Here is a 23630-nt window from a genome sequence, read left to right on the forward strand (position 1 = left end):
AGTCCATTCATTTGAGTATATATGCCATTAGTTCCTGAAGATACTTAATCTGTGGATTTACGTGGATTCCCCCACCCCCAGGAGTATTATTGGAGAAAGATGAAGAAGAATGTCACCTAACCTTTACTCCAGTTCAGTCATTCTGAAACTGTGTGACCATAGTCACCTAGGGTGTTTGTAATGCATGTGATGTCAGATATACTAATCAAAAATTCTAGGGAAGGTAAATCTGTATTGCTAACAGACTTCCCAGCTGAGTGTTATGAACAGGCAAGTTGGGGAAACACTGTCCTGGTTTAAATAGCATAAGATTAATATCCAGTAAAGAGGCATTTTATCAAAACTTGCTTTATCTCTCCCGTATTTCTCCCCATCTCCCATGTTAAGATTTGTAATAAATCTTAGGAAGAGCTAATTTGCTTTAAATTCACTTTTTCAGTCTCCAAGCTGGCACAGGTGAGATGAAATTTTCTCAATTTTTTTTTCTTCTCCTTCTCACAATTTAATCAAGTGTTAAAGTGAAAAATCTGGTTCTTTGTGGAGTGGTGCATAACAAAAAAGGGGAATTAATTTACACTGCCTGGTGTCAGGACACAATGTGACAAAGCTATGAAAAGAAAAATATCCAAAGCTCATAAAAAAATTCAAAGGAGGTCACTGTTAGAGCAGATGGATGGAGTGGAGTGCCCAATCATTGAACAGCTACTGAGCTAAAAGGATATTCAGGTCCAGGTACACATAACTGGGAGAAGGTCATCAAATCTTAATTATACCTTTCAAGGGGAAAGTACTGGATTTGACAGTAAGATGCATATTGATTTGCCTTACTGCATAGAAATGACTAAAAGGACTGGTAAATAGAGTGTAGTCAGCTGTCAATTACCCTGAAGGAATCTAATACAGTAGTGGGTTCCTTTGCTACATTCTTTAGGGCCTTTTCTTCTTTGTAACCAGAAAATACTCTTTCATAAAATGCAAATTTATTTTCATATTTTAACAAAAAAGCTACAAAGATTAAGTGCATTAAAAAGTCTAAAATTAAACCAAAAAACATAGGATTATTAAACAAAAATTTATATTGATCTAAATATTTTAATGAATTCTGCCAATTGTTGTGACATAAAAGACAAGCTGGGAAGCAAAACTAACACACCTTAAAAACAACAAAATATTTAAATTATACATAGGATTATACCACAAACGAGAGAAGTATTTGTTTCTATTTTATTCTGCGAAAGAATTTATGTTGGGGGGAGATGCCAAGATGTCTGAGAGAAACCAGCACTGGAATGCAGCTCCCAGAGAATGAGATGCAGAGGGCTAGAGGACTTCATGATTCCAAACGAGTTGCCGGGTTCATTTCTGTAGGACTGATAGGGCTCTGAAAATAGGCCCCACCTCCACAGAACTCAAACTGAAGCCCTCACTAGAGAGCTTGACATCAAATACACCATCCTGACCCCAACCAGGAAGATCCAGCTGGGGAAGGAGAGACTCCACTGGGAAGGCAGGGCCAATGTCACCTGCAAACAAATTCCATGCAGGACCACCCACTCAGCAACCTGACTGAATCCTAGAGAGCCCAACAATGCCCTCTACAGGCCAAAAAAGATACAGCTTCAACCTCAACAGAAAAAAAGTCCACTCAAAAGACTCCTCCTGAAATCACCAACTTCAAAGATTAAAGGGAGATAAATTCACGAAGATGGAAAAAAAAAACAGCACAAAAAGGATGAAACCATCAAAGAACAGAAGACCTCTTCTCCTCCCAGGTACCACAGTCCTCACCATCAAGGGAACAAAAAAAGACAGAGAATGAATCCAATAAATTGACAGAAGCAGGTTTCAGAAGGTGGGTAATAACAAACTTCTCTGAGTTAAAAGACCATGTTCTAACCCAAAGCAAGGAAACTAAGAAACCTGAAAAAAGGTTAGAGAAAATGCTAACTAGAATGACCCGCTTGGAGAAGAACATAAATGACTTAATGGAGCTGAAAAACCCAGCATGAGAACTTCATGAGACATACACAAGTTTCAACAGCTGAATCAATCAAGCAGAATAAAGGATATCAGAGATAGAAAATTAAATCAATGAAATAAAAAGAGAAGGCAAGAATAGAGGAAAAAAGAGTGAAAAAAATGAACGAAGCCTCCAAGAAACATGGGATTATGTGGGAAAAAAACCTAATCTACACTTGAATATGATGGGAAGAATGAATCCAAGTTGGAAAACACTCTTTAAGATATTTTCCAAGAGAACTTACCCAACATAACAAGGCAGGCCAACATTCAAATCCAGGAAATACAGAGAACACCACAAAGATGTTCCTCAAGAAGAGCAACCCCAAGGCACATAGTTGTCAGATTCACCAGGGTTGAAATGAAGGAAAAAACCATAAGGGCAGCCAGAGAGAAAGGTTGAGTTACCCACAAAGGAAAGACCATCAGACTCACAGTGAATCTCTCAGCAGAAACCCTGCAAACTAGAAGGGAGTGGGGGGCCAATATTCAACATCTTTAAAGAAAAGAACTTTCAACCCAGAATTTCATATCTGGCCAAACTAAGCTTCATAAGTGAAGGAGAAATAAAATCCTTTACAGACAAGCAATTGCTAAGACATTTCATTGCTACAAGATCTGTCTTACAAGAGCTACTGAAGGAAGTGCTCAACAGGGAAAGGAACAACCAGTACCAGCCACAGCAAAAACATACCAAATGATACAGAATGATGATGCAATGAAGAAGCCACATCAATTAATGGGCAAAACAAACAGCCAGTAACAAAATGGCAAGATCAAATTCAAATATAACAATGTTAACATTGAATATAAATGGGTTAAATGCCCCAATCAAAAAACACAGACTGGCAAACTGGATAAAAAGTCAAGACCCATTGGTGTGCTGTATTCAGGAGACCCATCTCACATGCAAAGACTCACATAGACCCAAAATAAAGGAATGGAAGAAGATTTGCCAAGCAAATCAAGAGCAAAAAAAAAACAGGGGTAGCAATTCTAGTCTCTGATAAAAAGGAATTTAAACCAACAAAGTTCAAAAGAGAGAAAGAAGGGCATTACATAATGATAAAAGGATAAATGCAACAAGAAGAGCTAACCTAAATATATATGCACCCAATGCAGGAGCACCCAGATACATAAAGCAAGTTCTTAAAGACCTACAAAGAGACTTAGACTCCCACACAATAGTAGTAGGAGGCTTTAACACTCCACTGACAATATTGGACAGATCAACAAGACAGAAAGTCAACAAGGAAATCCAGGACTTGAATGCAGATTTGGACCAAGCAGACCTAACAGAAATTTACAGGACACTCCACCCCAAATCCAAAGAATACACATTCTTCTTAGCACCACATTGCACTTACTCCAAAATCGACCTCAGAATTGGAAGCAAATCACTCCTCAGCAAATGCAAAAGAACGGAAATCATAACAGTCTCTCAGACCTAGCTAGACTAATAACAAAGAAAAGAGAGAAGAATTGAATAGCTGTAATAAAAAACAATAAAGGGGAGATCACCACCAATTTCTCGGAAATACAAACTATCATCAGAGATTACTACAAACAACTCTATGTACATAAACCAGTAAAGCTGGAAGAAATGGATAAATTCCTGGACACTTGCACACTCCCAAGACTAAGCCAAGAAGTCAAAACCCTGAATAGACCAATAATAAGGTCTGATGTCGAGGCAGCAATTAATAGCCTACTGACCAAAAAGGTCCAGGTCCAGATGGGTTCACAGCCAAATTCTACCAGACATACGAAAAGGAGCTGGTACCATTCCTGTTGAAACTATTCCAAACAATACAAAAAGAGGGAATCCTCCCTAACTCTTACTGTGAGATCAATTTCACCCTGATACCAAAATCTGGCGGAGACACAACTAAAAAAGAAAACTACAGGCCAATATCAATGATGAACATTAATGCAAAAATCTTCAATAAAATACTGGAAAACCAAATCCAACCAAATATTGTGAAAATGGCCATACTGCCCAAAGTAATTTTTAGATTCAGTGCTATCCCCATCAAGCTACCATTGACCTTCTTTACAGAACTGGGAAAAAAAAAAACTTTAAACTTCATATGGAACCAAAAGAGAGCCTGCATAGCCAAGACAATCCTAAGCAAAAAGTACAAAGCTGGAGGCATCATGCTACCTGACTTCAAACAATACTACAAGGCTGCAGTAATCAAAACAGCATGGTACTGGTACCAAAAGAGAGATATAGACCAACGGAACAGAACAGAGGCCTCAGAAGCAATGCCACACATCTACAATCATCTGATCTTTGATAAACTGAACAAAAACAAGCAATGGGGAAAGGATTCCCTGTTTAATAAATGGTATTGGGAAAACTGGCTAGCCATATGCAGGAAGCTGAAACTGGACCCCTTCCTTACACCTTATACAAACATTAACTCCAGATGGATTAAAGATTTAAGCATAAGAACTAACACCATAAAAACCCTAGAAGAAAACCTAGGTGAAACCATTCAGGACATAGGCACAGGCAAGGACTTCATGACTAAAACACCAAAAGCAATGGCAACAAAAGTCAAAATAGACAAATGGGATCTAATTAAACTTAAGAGCTTCTGAACAGCAAAAGAAACAATCATTAGGGTAAACCGGCAACCAACAGAATGGGAAAAAATTTTTGCAATCTACCCATCAGACAAAGGGCTAATATCCAGAATCTACAAAGAACTGAAGCAGATTTACAAGAAAAAACAAACAAACCCATGCAAAAGTGGGCGAAGGATATGAACAGACAGTTTTCAAAAGAGGACAAATATGCGGCCAACAAACATATGAAAAAATGCTCATCATTATTGGTCATTAGAGAAATGTAAATCAAAACCACATTGAGATACCATCTCACACCAATTAGAATGGCAATCATTAGAGAATCTGGAGACAACAGATGCTGGAGAGCATGTGGAGAAATAGGAACACTTTTACACTGTTGGTGGGAGTGTAAATTAGTTCAACCATTGTGGAAGACAGTGTGGCAATTCCTCAAGGATCTAGAAGTAGAAATTCCACTTAACCCAGCAATCCCATTACTGGGTATATACCCAAAGGATTATAAATTGTTTTGTCATAAAGACACATGCACACGTATGTTTATTGCGGTGCTGTTTATGATAGCAAAGACCTGGAACCAACCCAAATGCCCATGGATGATAAACTGGACAAAAAGATGTGGCACATATACACCATGGAACACTATGCAACCATAAAAAACAATGAGTTTGTGTCCTTTGTAAAGACATGGATGAACCTAGAAACCATCATTCTCAGCAAACTGACACAAGAACAGAAAACCAAACTCTGCATGTTTTCACTCATAGGCAGGTGATGAACAATGAGAACGCTTGGGCACAGGGAAGGGAACAACACTCACAGGGCTAAGTGCGGGGGTGGGGGGGAGGAAAGAGGAGGGACAGCAGTGGAGGCGGGGAGGATGGTGAGGAATAACACCGGGAGAAATACCTGATATAGGCGACGGGGACGGGGGCGGGTTGGAGACAGCAAACCACCATCGCATGTATGTACCTATGCAACAATCCTGCAGGATGCAGGATGTGTACATGTACCCCAGAGCCCATATACAATTAAAAAAAAGAAGAATTTATGGCATCTGAATGTGTGCATGTTCACGGATTAAATATATTATATATATGATTATATTATATATATATTACATAATAGTAGAAAGAACAAAAAGTAAATTTTATTCAAAATTATGCATATTATTCAATTGTATGATCTTTTTTAAAATTCAAAAATGAATTAAAGTTTTAATATCAGGTAAATTACTGAAAAAATATTTTGGGTTAGGTGACATCAAGGGGATGGAGGGACATTTGTCTCCTTGTTATTTAAATAGTTCTTTGAAAACTTATTAGGCTTATTAATTAAACTAGCTGCCTGGGGCTGACTACCTGAGGCCTATGGGGAGGCTGCATTTCAATGGAAAGCCTTCTTCAAGATTCCACTGTGTATTCTGAGACATAAAATGAGTGCCTTGGTAAGCATCTAGTGTCTAGAACTCCAAATGAGGTAAGAAATATTCTATTGAGGCCTAGTATTATGACCTTAGGATATGTAAAGAAATATGTTAATTTGGTTTATATTTTGGGTATCTGTGAAAGAAGAGATTCACCCAGTTCAAAGTGCAACTCGTAGGCAATGGCCTAAGAGTTGTAAATATATACATATGAGGCCAAATGACCAGGACATCCAAGATGAATGCCTGGAGTGTGCCACTTGTGCTGACCCTTGGGTTGTGTTCCTTACCAGGAACATCTTGGTTAAGGAATTAATAGCATCGACTCTTCACTGAGTTTTATCATGTATAATTGTGGCATGTCATTGGTAAAATGTATGGCCTTATATTGCTGTGCATTCAGTTGATCCCAGGGGGCTCCCCAAGGACTCTGAGAAAGGGGTGACTTCTTCTAGTACCCTGGTTTTTGGCAAGGGACTGATGGGAGAGGCCACCACCTTCTACAGATAGAGTATGCCAGAATGCCCATAGTTTGACACCATCCTGTAGCAAAGAGATCTCATAGGCATGGCAAATTCATGGAGTACTACTCCAATGCATTACAAGGCATTACAGTAGCTGGGTGCAAAGGGTCACAGGCCCAAAATATAGTACAAGGCCAGGAAAGGGAGTTACTTGCATCAGAAACCCGTGGGCCACTTATGATCACCAGTAGTGGTCCACAGACTCCAGGAGGCATGAGGTGAGGTTGCAGAAGCCTCTGAGAGCACTAACTGGAGTGCCTATTGATTTCATTTTGGACAGCTTCTACAGCCTTTGGTTGAGGAGGTTCCCCTTTAAGATGGGCAATCCGTAAGTAACATTAGTGAGATTAAAGAAAATTTGCAAAAGAATATGTTGTCTCCAGAACCCAAAAATGACTAAAAGATGTTGGACTTGTATTAAACTGGTGGGTACTGAGAGGGTTAATAACTGTTTTTTGACACTATCAGGTATGGAGCAGCTTTTGGTTTACCAAATAACTTTTAAGAATTTAACAGAAGTAACAGGGTTTTATACTATGTGTGAGATAATGATCCACGCTTTTTGTGTGAGTTCCTTTGTGAGTATTTGTATGTTCTTAATGAATATGTCAAACAAATTGTCCTGGAGAAGGATGTCATCAGTGTAATATGGCTGTGTTCCTGGAGAAAGGTGGATGTCATTAAGATCTTGCCTACAAAGATTATGTGCAGTGGCAAGGCTGCTGAGGTATCCCTCAAGTAGCCTGGTAAAAATATATTGTGTCTCGTGGGAGGTAAAAGCAAACTGTGACTTTTAAGCCATTGGCATTGGCATGAAATTGATTATATTAGCCTAATTTGTAGTAGCAAAATATCTATCAGTTGCTGATTGGATGGAGTCTGAAGTTTCAATACTCAGTTTGTTGGGAATAGGGGCCTGAATTGCATGGGACCATGGCATTAAGATGCTGCACCATTTATTTGTTCCAGGTTTAAGAACAGGCCAAATAAGCCAAATTGGGTTATTAAATGGAGAAGCAGTGGGGATAATCACCCCTGCACTCTATAGCTGTCACATAACAAGTTTTGTTTTGTTTTTTAAAGATTATTTTTATTTTTTTATTTATTTATTTTTGAGACCAAGTCTTGCTCTGTTGCCAGGCTGGAGTGCAGTGGTACAATCTTGGCTCACTGCAACCTCTGCCTCCCGGGTTCAAGCAATTCTCCTGCCTTAGCCTCCTGAGTAACTGTGATTACAGGCATGTGCCACCATGCCCGGCTACACATAACAAGTTTTAATCCTCAAAGGCCCTGTTTTAAATTACATTGAGCTATGTTAATAAGTATTTTAACTTGGGTTGGAGGCGGAAGACTCATGAGTTCCCATTTTGTCAAGCCAATTTATAAGTGTCAAAGATTTCATCTAATTTCCATTTATTTTTCATTGGGTCAGAGCGTCCATGTCTATTGTGGGATATTTTAGGGCAATGATTGCTGTGACCATGATGGGGAATTTGGGCAAGACAGTAATTCTGATGGTTAAGATGAGGCATATCTCTTTGTCCTCTTTTATATTCCATCACTCCCCTAGTATTATGGGGGATACCATGTTTAAATTGGTAAGATCCCTGGTCGTAACTGTAATCTGAGTCCTACTGCCAGTTGAAGCCATGAAGGTTTGCCAATTGGTGCATTTCAGCAGGTATTAAAGTGAATTAAGAGCCTATGCTGCAGAGGCACAAAAGCCAGTCGGTGCCCCTTTATCTTGGATATATAAATTATATAAATGCTTTTAACGTATTTTGAGTTTCCAATTGGGTCAAACTGTAGAACTTTGTTTTAGAGTTTTTGTTGGTATTGGTGGTGGTTTTCCCCCTCCCCCACTATCCAGGATTTTATTTTGTTGTTGTTTTGCTTTTTTTAATTTTTTTTGTCCAGTGATGGTGGTCACTGGACATATTTGGTGGTGGGGTGGTGGTGGCGGATCCTCTTTATGCTGATGATATTTATAAGTTTCTTCTCCCAGAGAATTTCAGATTAGTCTCATCAAGGTTAGGGGTTTCTCCCACACCAATGGCTGATTTATATGGTGCAAAGGCTCCAGGCTTAAGCTGGGTTTGAATTAATGGTGCCATGGGGGTACCCAGTGCCACAAGGGCAACATAAGTATTTCTCTATAAACTCGAAGATTAGGATCTTTATTGCAACAGAGACGTAGTAAGCAGAGTGGTACAGGGAAAGCAAGCTAGATTTATAACCCAGACTCAATAGACCAAAATTATCTCCTGCTACCACTGCCCCAGATTTTCTGTCTTGTGGATGTTTTCCCTCTTTCTTTCTTTCTCTGCACAAATTCCTTGAGAATATTTTGAGTTTGTATTTAGGTGAAATTTGAGCTTTCAGTTTGTTTCTGTGCAATCACCTGTGGTGCAGAGCTTCTGGGTACATATGGGGAAACATTCAGGAGCTTAGTGGCCTTTCTCAGAAGTGACTGCCCCTTCCTCCAGGGAGTGTGAGTCAGTCTCTCTAGGGTTGAGGTCTATATCCAGTAAAGTCCTTAGTCTATGGCTCAGATAGGGCCAGCAGGTCCACAATTGCAGGATTGGCCACGTGGTTTGCTGGTAGGCAGCAGTGCTGAGCCCAGGCATATTGGCTATGGGTTTTGCATTGGGAGATCATTTGAGTACCAAATGCTCCTTCTTTTCCCCTCCCTTTTCTTTTTTCTTTAGCACCTGTGCCACAGGCTACCATGGATGTGCACTTCAATACCCTTCAGAGTCAGGAGAGCAAAAGCAACAGCGGCTCAGGAAGCAACAGCAGAGACCAGAAAGGTCACTACCTTTGCATGAACAATGACAACCAGGATACCATGCTCCATTCTCCATGGGGTGTCACCTTCCTTCCCGCAAACCTCACACAGGGCTGTCTCTGTGCCTGTTCCATAGGTGTGCCATTACAAGCAATGTCTGTATTGCTGCCCCAAGCAGCCAGTGACATTTGCCAGGCTAGACATGGTGACTAGAGAGCTCTAGCCTGAGCTCTGGTAAGCAGGACTGAAGAACTGACCTGTTAAGGCACTGTTTTCTCATTGCATTTATAGGCTGAAGCCACAGAGATCACCTGCCAAACATAGGCTGAACCTGACAGCATGTCATACCAGGGTATAGTTTACAACAATTTTCATCTTGGGGACAAGAGCGTTGTAGAGTATAAAGAGATGGCACACCACAGTGCCACATAGGCCATAGCTCAAGCCCATCAACAGTTAGCAGTTCTGTCTCAGGCAGACTTGCCATATCTCAGAACCAAATAGCCAAAGAACAGTTAATTTTAGCTGAGTAGGTGTCTTCAGAAATGGCTGGGCATGTCACATGGTTCATAACACCAGTGGATTGTATTCCTTTCTGTTCAACCCATCAGTGAAGGAAAGATGCCTGCCCTGGAGATTCAGAGATGCCAAGGCACCCAACAAACACCCAACATTGGACAGATGAGATCCACAGCAGTTTACTGGTCACACATACTCACCTCCCAAGGAGAGGAGCACTGCAGGCCATGCAGGAGCACGTGGGGGGTTTAACCAGGAATAGTGTGAACAACCAGGGGATGTGGGATTATAATAGTGACGAGGGTGTGGCGCCCCTGGGTTCCCACAAGAGGACATGACGGGCTTGTTTGAATAATTCTGTGGGTTTTCAGGGAACTGAAACCTATTACTCAGGGATAAGCAGGAACTGTGCTGGGTCCCTCTGATTAAGAGGGTTGTTTGACTCGGATATCTCATCCACTGGAGTAAAATGGGGAGAAAAACTTGTGATTAAGCCACTCAAAATCTTCCTAATCTTACCAGATGTTGGAGCAGCATATAATATTGAGCCTTAATTTCAGGCCATATAGCATGTGGAGGAATGAATCCTACAGATGGTCATGAAATGTTTGAAACTTCACCCCAGAGAGAATAAGCTTTAATGTGGAAGTGAATGATTTTACTTTGAATCACAAGATTGTCTTCTACTATGAAGGAAAAAGGGGGACCTGTGAGTTAAAATAAGTTGTTAAAGAATAATGTGGTTACATTATTACATATCTGGGTTTTTTGTTGTTTTTGTTTTTTGTTTTATTGTGGTGGAATAACGTGTATATCTTGCTATTGTTTTAATAATAAATAATTGGAACTAAGCTAGAACTTACTTTTCTGACATTGTAGAAAAATTAATGTCTTTAAAAAACACAAAAACCTAATACACAGCTATTTAAAATGTAGAGTAAAATATTTTGAAAGCTTCTTAAAAATGATTGTCTGTGTTGGCAAATATGTAAGAGATTCTTTATGAGCCCAGAACAATGAGAAATCACAAATCTGGAGAGGCAGGTAAGTGTTATATCCAGAGGCTAATCTGAGTTCACTGGTAATTCACAACTTCCATTTTAAAGTGCCATGTTCTAGAGACAAGAGAAGAAACCTAGTTGAAAAATCAGTTTAGGTAACCAGAATAAGGCTTGGATTTCTAAAAGTGACATGCTCAGTAAAAGAGTAATATGACAAAACCCTAACCTCCAAGAAGACAGTAAGGAGACTTGGCAGTCTTGACTGCGTTGGATGGAAAGGGGGAAAAGGCTCTCTTAATAACTTAAGAACAAAAATGAAACCTCACATTAAGTGTGCAGATTTGCAACTGTGTAGTCTGTTATCTGAACAAAAGCCATGTTGAGAATATAAGGCTAACCAATCTGGTAGTACCACAGACACCCAGCAGAGGCAAATTCAGAGCTTAGGTAGAAGAAAACATTTTAACCCCATTAAACCCAGGTCTCAGGTAATTTTAAGAAAAAAGGTGCTTTGTTTTTTGTTTTTTTGAGGTGGAGTCTCACTCTGTTCCAGGCTGGAGTGCAGTGGTATGATGTCGGCTCACTGCAACCTCCACTTCCTGGGTTCAAGTGATTCTCCTGCTTCAGGCTCCTTAGTGTTCAGGATACAGGTGCACACCACCACACCCAGCTAATATTTATATTTTTAGTAGAGACAAGGTTTGACCATGTTGCCTAGGCTAGTCTGAAACTCCTGACCTCAGGTGATCTGCCTGCCTTGGCCTCCCAAAATGCTGGGATTATAGATATAAACCACTGCACCCAGCCTTAAGGAAAAAGTTTTTTAAAATCTGATCTCAGAACCCCATTCACAAAGCAACCAAGGAAATAAGCCTCCATGAGAAAGATTCCACAAAAACAGTAAACAATAGGATCAGAGTATAAATAATTTAGATATTGGAATTTTTCATAGAGAATTTTTTTCACTATTTGAGAAGAATATATTTCATTTTTAGTACTGTGGCATAATATGTAACTTTTTATACTAATAACTGTATATATGATGTAGCATAGGTCTTAATTGTGTCATTGATCATACAGTTATATGTTAAAATAGTTAAAGTTTTTATGCCGTAACACGAAGCATGATGTCATGCACTTTTTCCTCCATTATTCATTTGGAATATATTCTACATGACCCAAAACATAAGAACTTGACTTATAACTTTTGTTTAAAGCCATAATTGTGCAATAATTTGCTACAGAAAGATTCAATTGACTTCTCTTATGAAACAAGTTTCACTGTAACAGTTCTATAGTTCTGTAAAATATCCTTTAAGTAATATAACATTTTAATACATTGTGTATAACTTACACATGCATATTGTCTATGTACTGAACACGTATTTTATATGATACTGTTATTACTCTTTGTGAAAAATTTTTATAGCCTTACTGTATTTGAGAAGAATAAATAAGGATATTTCTTTTTATTTTTTATTTATTTTAAACTTACAGAATTTTAATGGGAAAATGCTTATGTCATATGTTAAGCAAACACAGCAGGAAACAGTAAAGTATTTTGAAAACTGTTTAAAACCCCACCAAAAAAAAAAAAAAGACTGGATGAAGACAGTTGCTCTTGCATGATGAGATTATGGTTTTTATTTCAGTGATTAAAGCATTCCTTTATTAGTTTTACTATGAGGAAAAAATATGTAAGTATAAATGACTAAGTAATAAGATACTATAATACAATGAACTAGACTTTAAAAAAGCAAAGAAGATTGTCTAGAAATAAAAATATAATAATTGGAAATAAAAACAGTGTGTGGATTATGCAGCTGATTAGACACAGCTGAAGAGGGAATAGTTAACTAGAAGATCTGAAGGCATTATGCAGAATGCAGCACAGAGAGATAAAGAGATGAAAAATATGAAGGAAAAATTGAGAGACATCATCAATAGAATGAGAGTGCCTATTTCATATGTTTAATTAGACTTCCCAAGGAAATAATAAAGGATACAGGATAAATATTCAAGAGATAATACCTGACCACTTTCCAGAATTGATGAAAGTCTCAAATTCAGAAATCCTAACAAATCTCAAGAAGGATAAACAACACCAAAGAGATAAACCCTTAAAAAACAAAAAGCTCTACATAAGAATGGCAATTGCATCATAAGTGTATTAGTCAGGTTCTTCAGAGTAACGGAACCTACATATATATATAGATATAGTATATCTTCATATTTCCTTGGGAAGTGTATATATATATATGCACATCTACATGTATAGATAGAGAGAGAGAGAGAAAGAAATTGATTCATGCTGTTATGGAGGCTGAGAAGTTATAAGACTTTGGCAAGCTGGAGACTCAGGAGAGTTGATAGTATGATTCCAGTTTGTGTTAAAGTCTCATAACCAGGAGACCCAGTGTTGTCCATTCCAGTCCAAGTCTGGGTTTAAGGTAGAAGATTAAAGACTGAAGACAGCTTGAAAGCAGTCAGGCAGAGAAAGCAAATTCTCCTTCTATCTTTTTGTTTCATTCAGGACTTCAATGCATGGGATGTGGCCCATTCATATTGAGGAGGGCAATGGGTTTTATGCAGTCCCCTGATTCAGATGTTTCTTATTTGCAAACACCCTCACAGACACATCCTGTGTAATGGGTAACCAAGTATCTGAGCACCTTGTCGCTCAGTCACGTTGACATATACAATTAGCCATCACGATCAGCAAACTTCTTAACAGCAAAAACAGAATAATGTGGAATAATATTGTGAGGTGCTTTCATTCTAAAATAGTATATTTGTAAGAATGAGGATGAAAATCGATTTTTCAGACATCAAAAAACTGTAGTTTCGTAGTTTCATAATTCCCAAAGGAATTTCAAAGGCTGAACTCCAGGGGAAAGGTGAATTATTTCAGAGGAATTGGAAAATGAAAAAAATGTTGTGGAAATATGATGGCATTATGGATATATATTGAAAACTAATTCTTAAATAGTTACTAAGTATTTGGGTATGCAGTGTCATCATAGGGAGCTTGCTTTCAGTTGGTGAAATAAAAACTCTGTGTGTGTGTGTGTGTGTGTGTGTGTGTGTGTGGTAAATTTTATTTTTATAAAGGGTCTCCTTCTGTTTCCTAGGCTGCAGAAAGACACGATAGCCAAAAGCCATCTATTTAATAATCCTTAGAATTTTTGTCACAAATTATTATAAACAAGATCTGTCATTTCCATGAGCAAAAATTTTTTCACTAATATCTAATTTTGTGGTGCCTTTGTGACTCCTCCAAGATCATCATGGTTCAATGACCACATTAATAATCAAAGCCTTTTTCACAAATCAATGGACAATAAATGTATTTGTCTATTTCTAGAGTGCCTATTTTACTTTTTTATTCTACTTGCCGACCCTTGAGGAATACCACACAGAATTAATAAGTAAGACTTTGTGAGTTATGAAGTCTGATAGTGTAAGTCCTTTCCCTTTTCCTTTCTTTTTGAAATAAGAAGCTATTGTCAGTTGCATTTTTTTTTTTTCCGAGACGGAGTTTTGCTCATTACCCAGGCTGGAGTGCAATGGTGCGATCTTGGCTCACTGCTACCTCCACCTCCTGGGTTCAGGCAATTCTCCTGCCTCAGCCTCCCGAGTAGCTGGGATTACAGGCACGCGCCACCATGCCCAGCTAATTTTTTTGTATTTTTAGTAGAGACGGGGTTTCACCATGTTGACCAGGATGGTCTCGATCTCTTGACCTCATGATTCACCCGACTTGGCCTCCCAAAGTTCTGGGATTACAGGCGTGAGTCACCGCGCCCTGCCTCTCAGTTGCATTTACATATGATTTTTTGGAATCAGCTTATTACTCCCATTATGGTATATTTGCTTTAAAAAAAACTTCCGCTTTTAATATGCTCTGATGGTTCTCCTTGACATCAGACTCTATTTTCAGAAAATGCATCTTATACACACTTGCAGTGTGATTTAGAAATTTTCATGATTCCCTGGTGCTTACAGGTTGTGTTCACATATTTTAATGACATGTATTTTCTTTGCAACTATGTTATGACTATGCTCCAACTCATTTTTCCAACTCCATGTGGCATAACACTCCATGACAGTGAATTCCTTTTCTCTTATTTGGAACTTGCTTTTTACACTCCCCTATTTTAGCATACAGATATTTCTCTGGCTTGGTAAGCCTTTACATTCCCTTTCTACCTGTGTGGATTCCCCCCAAATTTTAAGGCTCTGTACGTGTTCTATAGCCTTTGTGAAGTATTCCTTCATCACCCCAAAATTAAACAACGACTTATCTTTTACATTTCTACAGCATTTTTATTTATAACACTTATTTGAATATATCATATATTTACTTTTATTTTTACATTTCCTTTAATATGCATCAATTTGATCTTTCAGGGTGGTGACCATATATTAAGCTTCTACATGTGTCCCTACTCTTTCTACACAATGCTTAGTCTTTTTTTTTTGAGACAGAGTTTCGCTCTTGTTACCCAGGCTGGAATGCAATGGCACGATCTCAGCTCACTGCAACCTCTGCCTCCTGGGTTCAAGCAATTCTCCTGCCTCAGCTTCCTGAGTAGCTGGGATTACAGGCATGCGCCACTATGCCCAGCTAATTTTTTGTATTTTTAGTAGAGACAGGGTTTCACCATGTTGACCAGGATGGTCTCAATCTCTTGACCTCGTGATCTGCCAGCCTTGGCCTCCCAAAGTTCTGGGATTACAGGCGTGAGCCACCTCACCCGGCCCAATGCTTAGTCTTACTTGCAACTGTTTCCCCATAGTCTTGCACTGAATGGAGTATATTGCAGATGCTTAACAATATTTGATTGAATGAAGACTGAGACTGTGCTCAATAAATGTTTGCTGAGGTGTAATTGAAGGGGAAAATAATGAGTTGTCAGAGAAATGGCATTTCAATCTTGTCTTTATCACTTGCTAGCTAGGTTTCACCAATTTTATTTCTATGTCCTCAATTTCCTCACCTTTAAAATGAAGATAGTAGTGATTAACCCACAGTGTAGAATCACATGAACAAATTCTCATTAAAGTGCTTTAAAACAATGCATGCTTACTACGTGTATGCCATTTTTCGTATTATAAAAATCTTCATTATAGAACATTTGGAAAAATTAAAATTCAAAGAAGAAAATAGAAATCATTTATCATAACATCATACAAAGAAAATATTATAATTTCAGTATATTTTCATTAAAATGTTTTTCTATACATGTATTTTAAAACTAATATATGCATAGTGGTTTTGAAGTTTTAAAAATATGTGTTTTTTAATATTTTGATTATTTTCATGGCCTCATTTGTCTATTAACATATAGTTCTAAAGGACAATATTAACATAATTTTGTACAAAAAGTTTTTATACAAGTTAAATGTATCGGCCAGGCACAGTGGCTCATGACTGTAATCCCAGCACTTTGGGAGGCCAAGGCAGGCAGATCACAAGGTCTAGAGATGGAGACCATCCTGGCTAGTACAGTGAAAACTCATCACTACAAAAATACAAAAAATTATCCAGACATGATGGCACACACCTATAGTCCCAGCTACTTGGGAGGCTGAGGCAGGAGAATCGTTTGAACCCAGGAGGTAGAAGTTGCAGTGAGCAAGATTGCGCCACTGCACTCCAGCCTTGGTAACAGAGCAAGACTCTGTCTCAAAAAAGAAAAAAAGAAAAAGTTAAAGGTATCAATTTAAATAATGTTACTCTATTAACTTAATTGCAAGTTAATATAAACATCATTATTTGACAAAAAATATTTCAATAAGATGATTTTTCTTTCTAAAGTTGTTTGCCATTTGGTTGGAGTGTTTTTTCCTCTGTGACCCAGAGAAATCCTCAAAACAACTCTTAATTTTTGTTACTGTAATTTTGATTGAATTTTTTGCTTGCTGCAACACTGTAATGATTTCTTCTGTAAAGTACCAAAGAGAAGTTAGAAAACAAATCAGAGCTTGAAAAGGCTTAATCATTTCTCTCCTTTCCTTAGTTTGAAGGAAAAAAATGAATATTCATTCAAATAGAGACTAAGAGATATCCTAAGACTTTTTCTTTAAACTGATGAAACAGAAGAAAAAGACACTACCGAAACTTTTAGAATTGGGTGCACTTAAAAAAGCATCATCTATCTATTTTATATTCATTTTATTTGTTCAATTTAATTAAAGAAAGGTTTATAAATAATTTCAGTTCTCAGCCATGTTCCTTGCTTTGTGGCTATGCATATTTTATATAGTTGGTATATCCTCTGAAATGTTAACAAGAAAATTGTATTTTTTCAAAACTGTTATTAGAAATTTACAATTATGTTGATTTGGGAAAGATTAAGTTTAAAAAAAATTTTTTAAATAAAGACGGGGTTTTTCCATGTTGGTCAGGCTGGTCTCGAACTCCCGACCTCAGGTGATCCACCCGCCTCGGCCTCCCAAAGTGCTGAGATTACAGGCGCGAGCCACTGCACCTGGCGAAAAAGGTTACATTTTTAAGATATAATAAAATAACATCAAATAAATATAATCTAGCTTCAAACTAAATGACATGTAAAATATATTGAGATATGCTTGTGTATGTGCCGCTGAAAAAATTCTGGCAGGATATGCAACAGAATTACAACAGCGCTATCACTGAATAGCAGGTTAGCAATTTGTTTTTCTTCGTTATGTCTTTCAGAATTGTCCTTTTCTCAACAAAAGCATATATTAATATCATGTGCAAAAAGAAAAGAAATTCATGTTAAAAAAGAAAAGTGGAAAAACAATTATTTTATTTAGTGTCTGTTGAATAAGCATCAGGCATGGCTTTTGGTCCCATGAATACGTCAATGAAATAACCTACAAAAACAAAAGCTCTGCTTTGTGGAGCTTACCTTGTACTGAAGGGAGACAGACGATAAGTAACAACTGCAATCATAAGCCAATGAGAATACATGTTAGAAGCTAATGAGTGCTAAGAGAAAGAGGAATCAGAAGCTGAAGGGAGGAGATGCAATTTTAAACAAGGTGGTTAAGGCAAGTGCCACTGAGAAAGCAGGACTCTTACCATGTTATCTTTTGTGACCCTTTTTCCTCTGCTTTATTATCTCATTTTAATATTACTCAGATTAAGAATTTTTTTAGGCATCATGAAGAAAGGAATTTCAGTCCCGTTTTAACCATTGGAGAGAACACTTAAACATGGTTTGTTTACAAAAGTACATGAAAATTTCACCTTTAGGGAGAAGTCCTCTTATGGGCACTGTAGGGGAGATACGGTTTTCTGTGACTGTTGACTTGTATGGTTCAGATGTTGCTTTGTGTGTTGGGAAGCAGATTGTAAATTATTTTTTAAATGCCTTTTTAAATAGTATCAACTTTCTGGAAATGTCTCAGAGTTAATTTTTTCTTTTTCTTTTCTTTTTTTTTTTTTTTTTTTTTGACATGAAGTCTCGCCCAGTTGCCCAGGCTGGAGTGTAGTGGCACAATCTTGGGTCACTGCAACCTCCTCCTCCTGGGTTCAAGTGATTCTGGCTCAGCCTCCTGAGTAACTGGGATTACAGGCGCCCACAACCATGCCTGGCTAATTTTGGCATTTTTAGTACAGACTGAGTTTCACCATGTTGGCCAGGCTGATCTCAAACTCCTGACCTGAGGTGATCTGCCCACCTCAGCCTCCCAAAGTCCTGGGATTACAGGCATGAGCCATTGCTTCCAGCTGCAGTAATCACTTTCTGGGGTCTTTACAGTCCAACATCAGAAGCTGTCTCTAGAGCCATGTCAACACTGTTGCTTAAAAGAATAACTGATATTCATAATGATAGTTTCATAGTGCCTATAAATTTATATAAAAGATATCTAAATAAATTTCATTTGTGTAGTTGTTAACCAAGCACAGTTTTAGCATTAGTTCATTTGAGTCCAGAATAGTAAAATAGATCATATATATCCTACTTTTTATAAATGTAGAGTGTTAACAAAGAAGTTAGATGTTTTTCTGGAAGTTGAAAGTCTAAGATTCAATTTCAGGAATGTTCACTTTTAGGCAACCACGCTTTCCATTGCTCCATCTAGACCGTGTAACAAACAAGAGGACTAAATCAGGGCAGTCACTTTGAGAGTGTGTTAATGCGGTTCAGTAGTGCTCAAAGCTCTGCTTTGAAATCATCATTTGAAATAGTTTTCTTTTGAATATGTGCCAATCTAAATTACCGAAGAAGGTTTTGAAAGGTAGCTGAGGTCATTCTTAGTACAAAGAGATGGGTGATCAAGTGGGACATATTTTTTTAATTAAAAACAGTTTACTATAAAATATGTTATACTTTAAATCAAACATGTTACCACTATTTGATATAGGAGTATAAAATGAATTGCAATGATGAAGTCACAAAAACAGTTTCAAAAGTAGAATATATGGCTACTTAAAGTAATTGCTTTAATAGGTGATACACATTTCCATCTATAAATTTTGGCATGTTAGTAAACATAGTTCTATTATTTGGTATCACACTGCATTTTCCCTTTGAAAGACAAGTAAGGATATATTAATTATAAATGCTTTCTGAAATGAAAGCATATTTAAAGTGTCCATGCTTAGCCAGATGTGGTAGCTAATGCCTGTAATCCCAGCACTTTGGGAGACTGAGTCAGGCAGATTGCTTGAGCCCAGGAGTTCAAGACCACCCTGGGAAACATGGCAAAACCCTGTGTCTACAAAAAATAAAAATAAAATTAGCCAGGCATGATGGTGGTGCCTGTAGTCCCAATTACTTGAGAGACTAAAGTGGGAGTATTGCTTGATCCCAGGAGGTTGAGGCTGCACTCCAGCTGGGGTGACACAGTGAGACCCTGTCTTAAATAAATAAATAAAGTATCCTTGCTTAAACTATTGCTTTAAGTAAACTTTATATTGAAAGAGCAATTATGGGGTGATTTTTTCATAGATAATGTCACTCTCTGTAATAATTGTAGGAAAAGAAAGTAAGTCTAGGGGATAAAAGGCTTCATTTCTCCCATTGTTGAGAATAAAAATGGTAAAAGGAAATTTATTAAAGCTATAGGAACTGATCTGATTTAAGTATCAGAGGACTGCATTTATATACAAGGGAAAATTGATAAAGTATAATTGACATCAGGTTGACAAATTTATTCAATTTAATGTTTATGAATTTCTTACAAAGAAGAAGTCCTGTGCCAGAATCATAGAACCATAGTATGTCCTAGAGGAGGGTGGTTCTGTACCTGTTTTTTGCATCAGCGACAGCTTTACCCTCACCAAATCCATGTTTACTACCCACAGTAAAAGCCATTGTATTTGCCATTAGTCTACAGCCTGACTCCAAGGAAATTTTGAGGTTAACATAACAAAATCTATTTTAATATTTAATAACTGAACTTTAGGTCTTATTTTGTTCTTAATTTACTTTCCGTCTTTATTATGAATATTAATAATAAAAGGACCTTCATTTTCAGCTCCTAATTGATAGGTTTAAGCTATTAATTCAACATTGATTTATTGATTGTGTTAAGCAGGAATGTTCCAGAGGGATACAAAGCCATTTCTATTGTGATCACGTTGGTAAGAATTAACTTCTCCTTCTCTTCTTCCTACTGATGTCATAAACAGTCATTTGACATTTTAAAACCATATATCTCATTGAAAAGGGAACTGACATTTTAGGCCTTGCATGTAAACCCCCTAGACAGACTGGCTGGGTTCCCTCTTTGTAGCGAAGAGTACGAGCATACCACAAGAACTTCAAAATTACGTTATTTTTCCAAAATTATGTTATTTTCGCCAGTGCAAATTCAGTGCTGGGGATTTTGTGTACTAGGAGTATATTTGTGCTTCTTTTGAAATCTAAGAATACTTTTACAACAGTAGTTGAAAAAGCAACTAAATGAGAAATGGATGGTTGGAGAGCAACCCCTCACTGGAATTTGCTTACTAATTTTCTGGGGTTCCATTAAATGCTATGATCCCTGTGAAGCCTGGCCTCATTTTCTATTCTGGAATTAACAGAAATAATTAATTTCTCCTCTGCTCATGTGGTAAAGGTGCCTTGCATGCAGCCTTCACAGACTGCCAGTTAAGGCATGGGAAGACCTTGTTTATTGTGCCAAGTTCTACAGTGTCTAGCTTGGGGCTTTGTAGAGTTGGTGTTACATAAATGCTTTTTGAATTGAACCCTAACTTCTTTAAGCAGGCTCCAGTGCCTTAGTAAAATAAGAACCAAGAATATTTGAGTCACTGATTGGAAAGAATAATGTGAAACAAATGACAGTGAAAGAATATAGGTATGGCTTGAGGTAAAGTGGAAAAAAAGAATGAGAAGGGTTTCTTCTAGTCCATGCTAAATCCTCTCAATTCTGAACACTCTGAAGCTAGAAATAAAGGCTAAACTATGTAAAATGTAGGCAGGAGGGATGCTCTGCTATGGTTATAACCACCTAGACTTAGACTTATCTAAAGGAGAAGTAAAAATACCACTCTTTATTCTGGATACCACCCACTATACATAGCACGCGTGCGCGCGCGCACACGCACACACACACACACACACCCCACAGAAACAGACACACCCCACTCAAGATAATGTATTAAAAAAGAAACCTATTTAATTGTTAGAAAGACTTTTTGGTATACAATGAATTTTCATTTTAATTTTTTTCCCTGTAGATAGCTGGTTTAATTTTTGTTTTTGTTACAGAAAGCAGCAGGAGGAATCATGGTCATGGAAGAAACAGTACCATCTAAACTTAGTAAAGAATTTGACACAAATTAGCTATATTATGTTGATGCATCACTTAAGTATCTGGATCTGGAAGTTTGGACTATATCATCTTTTCAAATGTAATATCCTGCAATGATGTGAGAAATGTAATAGTCCTTTTGGGAAGCTGCAAGTGGTTGGGAGAAGCCCAACTGACTCCCTACCCTTTATGGAGGGTATATATTGGAGATATATATATGGAGGGTATTTAGTTTCTTTCTAGCATGAAACTAAAAAGAATAAGATGACCAGTTAAATCTGCCTCCCGCAAACACAGACACATACTCAAGGGGGCTACATAGTTTTTGCAGTTAATCTATTTAATCATTAACAACATTCGTGTATATTATTGTTGTAAGTGGCCCTATGTTAGTATAAGAAGTAACATTGTGCTGGAAAGGTATTCAGTTTTGTGCTTTATCTGGAAAATTATGAAAAATTAATTTGACTTTGCATTTTGAATTTTATATCTTTAAGCTGTCAAAAATTCTCTGTGATAAAAATAACTTCCATGTACCTACCAACGTATATTGAAGGATCTGTCTATGCAATTATCAAGCAAGAACATAAGCATTAAAAAATGTGTGTGTCAACAAACAAAAGGTAGCGTTCCCTTTGACTTGCACTAGAGGCACGGAAATACCATCTGTAGAAAAATTTCAAAAGCAGAAAGGTTTCTAAGTTTAAAATATAATTATACATGTCTACATTTTATGTAAGTTTTGTTCAGCTCAAACTGATCTTGCTGCTTAAGTGAATAAGAGATAGGTAAAGGATTCACATTTTAGGAATGGATAATTTTACTTTATTTCCAAATAATAGGATTTGAGGTCAAGAAAGCTAACTGGAAAGATCAAACTGTGTCTCATCTCACCAGACTGTGGGTTACTCTTTTTAACTTGTGGGCCAAGAACAAGATTTTGCAATCAATAATTTAGTGGGAACTCAAGAGATGACTGGGTGAATAAATAATGATCTGGTTTTGCTGGCACATAAAGAAATAATTCTAGTTCTTTCACGTTGTTTGGAAGAGGTTTGTATGTTTCAAAACATGAAATCATAAAAAATAAATGATCTGTAGACAGAGAACTGAAAACATCTAGCATAAGGTATTAGGATATTGAGAGCCGGAGAGTGGCAGATAAAGCAGTTGTTTATCAGTAGAGACCAGTGTCAGTTTGTCTGTCCATTTGTCTGTCTCTCCTTCTCTCTCAGTCTTTGGCCAGGAAAAGCACTGACATTTTTTCCAAAATGCATGTTTTTACTTCTTTGTTATTCTGTGTTTTTTCAGAAAGTCTGACTCATACCTCCAGAGAACTAATTTAGTGAACAGAAAATTTATTTGAAGTCTTAGGTATAAAATGAGCCGTGGTTTCACTATGGAAGATAGGGTGAGTGATTTGTATCCAGAGATGAGAAAAGAAGGTTTCTACCATTTTGCAATCTTGGCTTTAAGAAAGAGTTTTCACAAACTTCTATTTGTTTATAATTATGCTTCTAACATACTAACATCCTCTTTTCTTAGCAGGCTCTTTGGAGCCCAGTGAGTTCTGACTGGTGGTTTTTCAGTATGCCTTTAGTGCTCCATTTAGCTTGAACATCTTGTCCTCTTGAGTTGTGCTGGTGTTGCATTTTCAATAGTTCAGAAGCTCTAAAGATGTTTGCATGTATATATGACTGTGTAATAGTCTTTTGTCAAGCAGCCTGAAAACTGCATATTTTCAATAGAGATAGAAGTGTGTTCCAGGCAATGTAAAATGCATTACCTTACTGTGGGATTGCAAGAACTTCTATGAAATCTCCAAATGTCTAAACGGTTCCACCTCCTGCCTAAGAAGCCATAGTTGACAAAGCAGCACTCACCTGGAGTCCTTTGTTAATTCTATAGAAGAAAAAAGAGGAAGGGTTGCTAGTCAGTCAGCTGCTTTGGTTAGCAAACATAAACATGATTAGCTTTTTAAGCCCAGAAAATTAAAAGAA

General features: G+C 37.5%; 1 protein-coding gene across 21 annotated transcripts in view; it reads left to right on the top strand.

Annotated features, from left to right (window-relative positions):
- The window catches only part of PKIB (cAMP-dependent protein kinase inhibitor beta), a 275134-nt gene that overhangs the window by 241012 nt on the left and 10492 nt on the right, over nt 1–23630 (top strand). For 10 of the 21 annotated variants that reach the window (XM_078370013.1, XM_035296608.3, XM_017971346.4 and 7 more), the window contains one exon: nt 9273–9374. The exons of 7 other annotated variants lie outside the window; for them this stretch is intronic. In XM_078370013.1, the coding sequence (XP_078226139.1) occupies nt 9293–9374 (82 nt within the window). In that variant the 5' untranslated portion in view covers nt 9273–9292. Of the gene's footprint in view, nt 1–9272; nt 9375–9643; nt 12352–22941; nt 23042–23630 lie in introns of those variants that run through there. 4 more of the 21 variants (XM_078370008.1, XM_078370020.1, XM_078370007.1 and 1 more) reach the window with 3 other exon arrangements.

This window comes from Callithrix jacchus, chromosome 4 (genome assembly GCF_049354715.1).
Source record: "Callithrix jacchus isolate 240 chromosome 4, calJac240_pri, whole genome shotgun sequence".
NCBI classification, from domain to species: domain Eukaryota; kingdom Metazoa; phylum Chordata; class Mammalia; order Primates; family Cebidae; genus Callithrix; species Callithrix jacchus.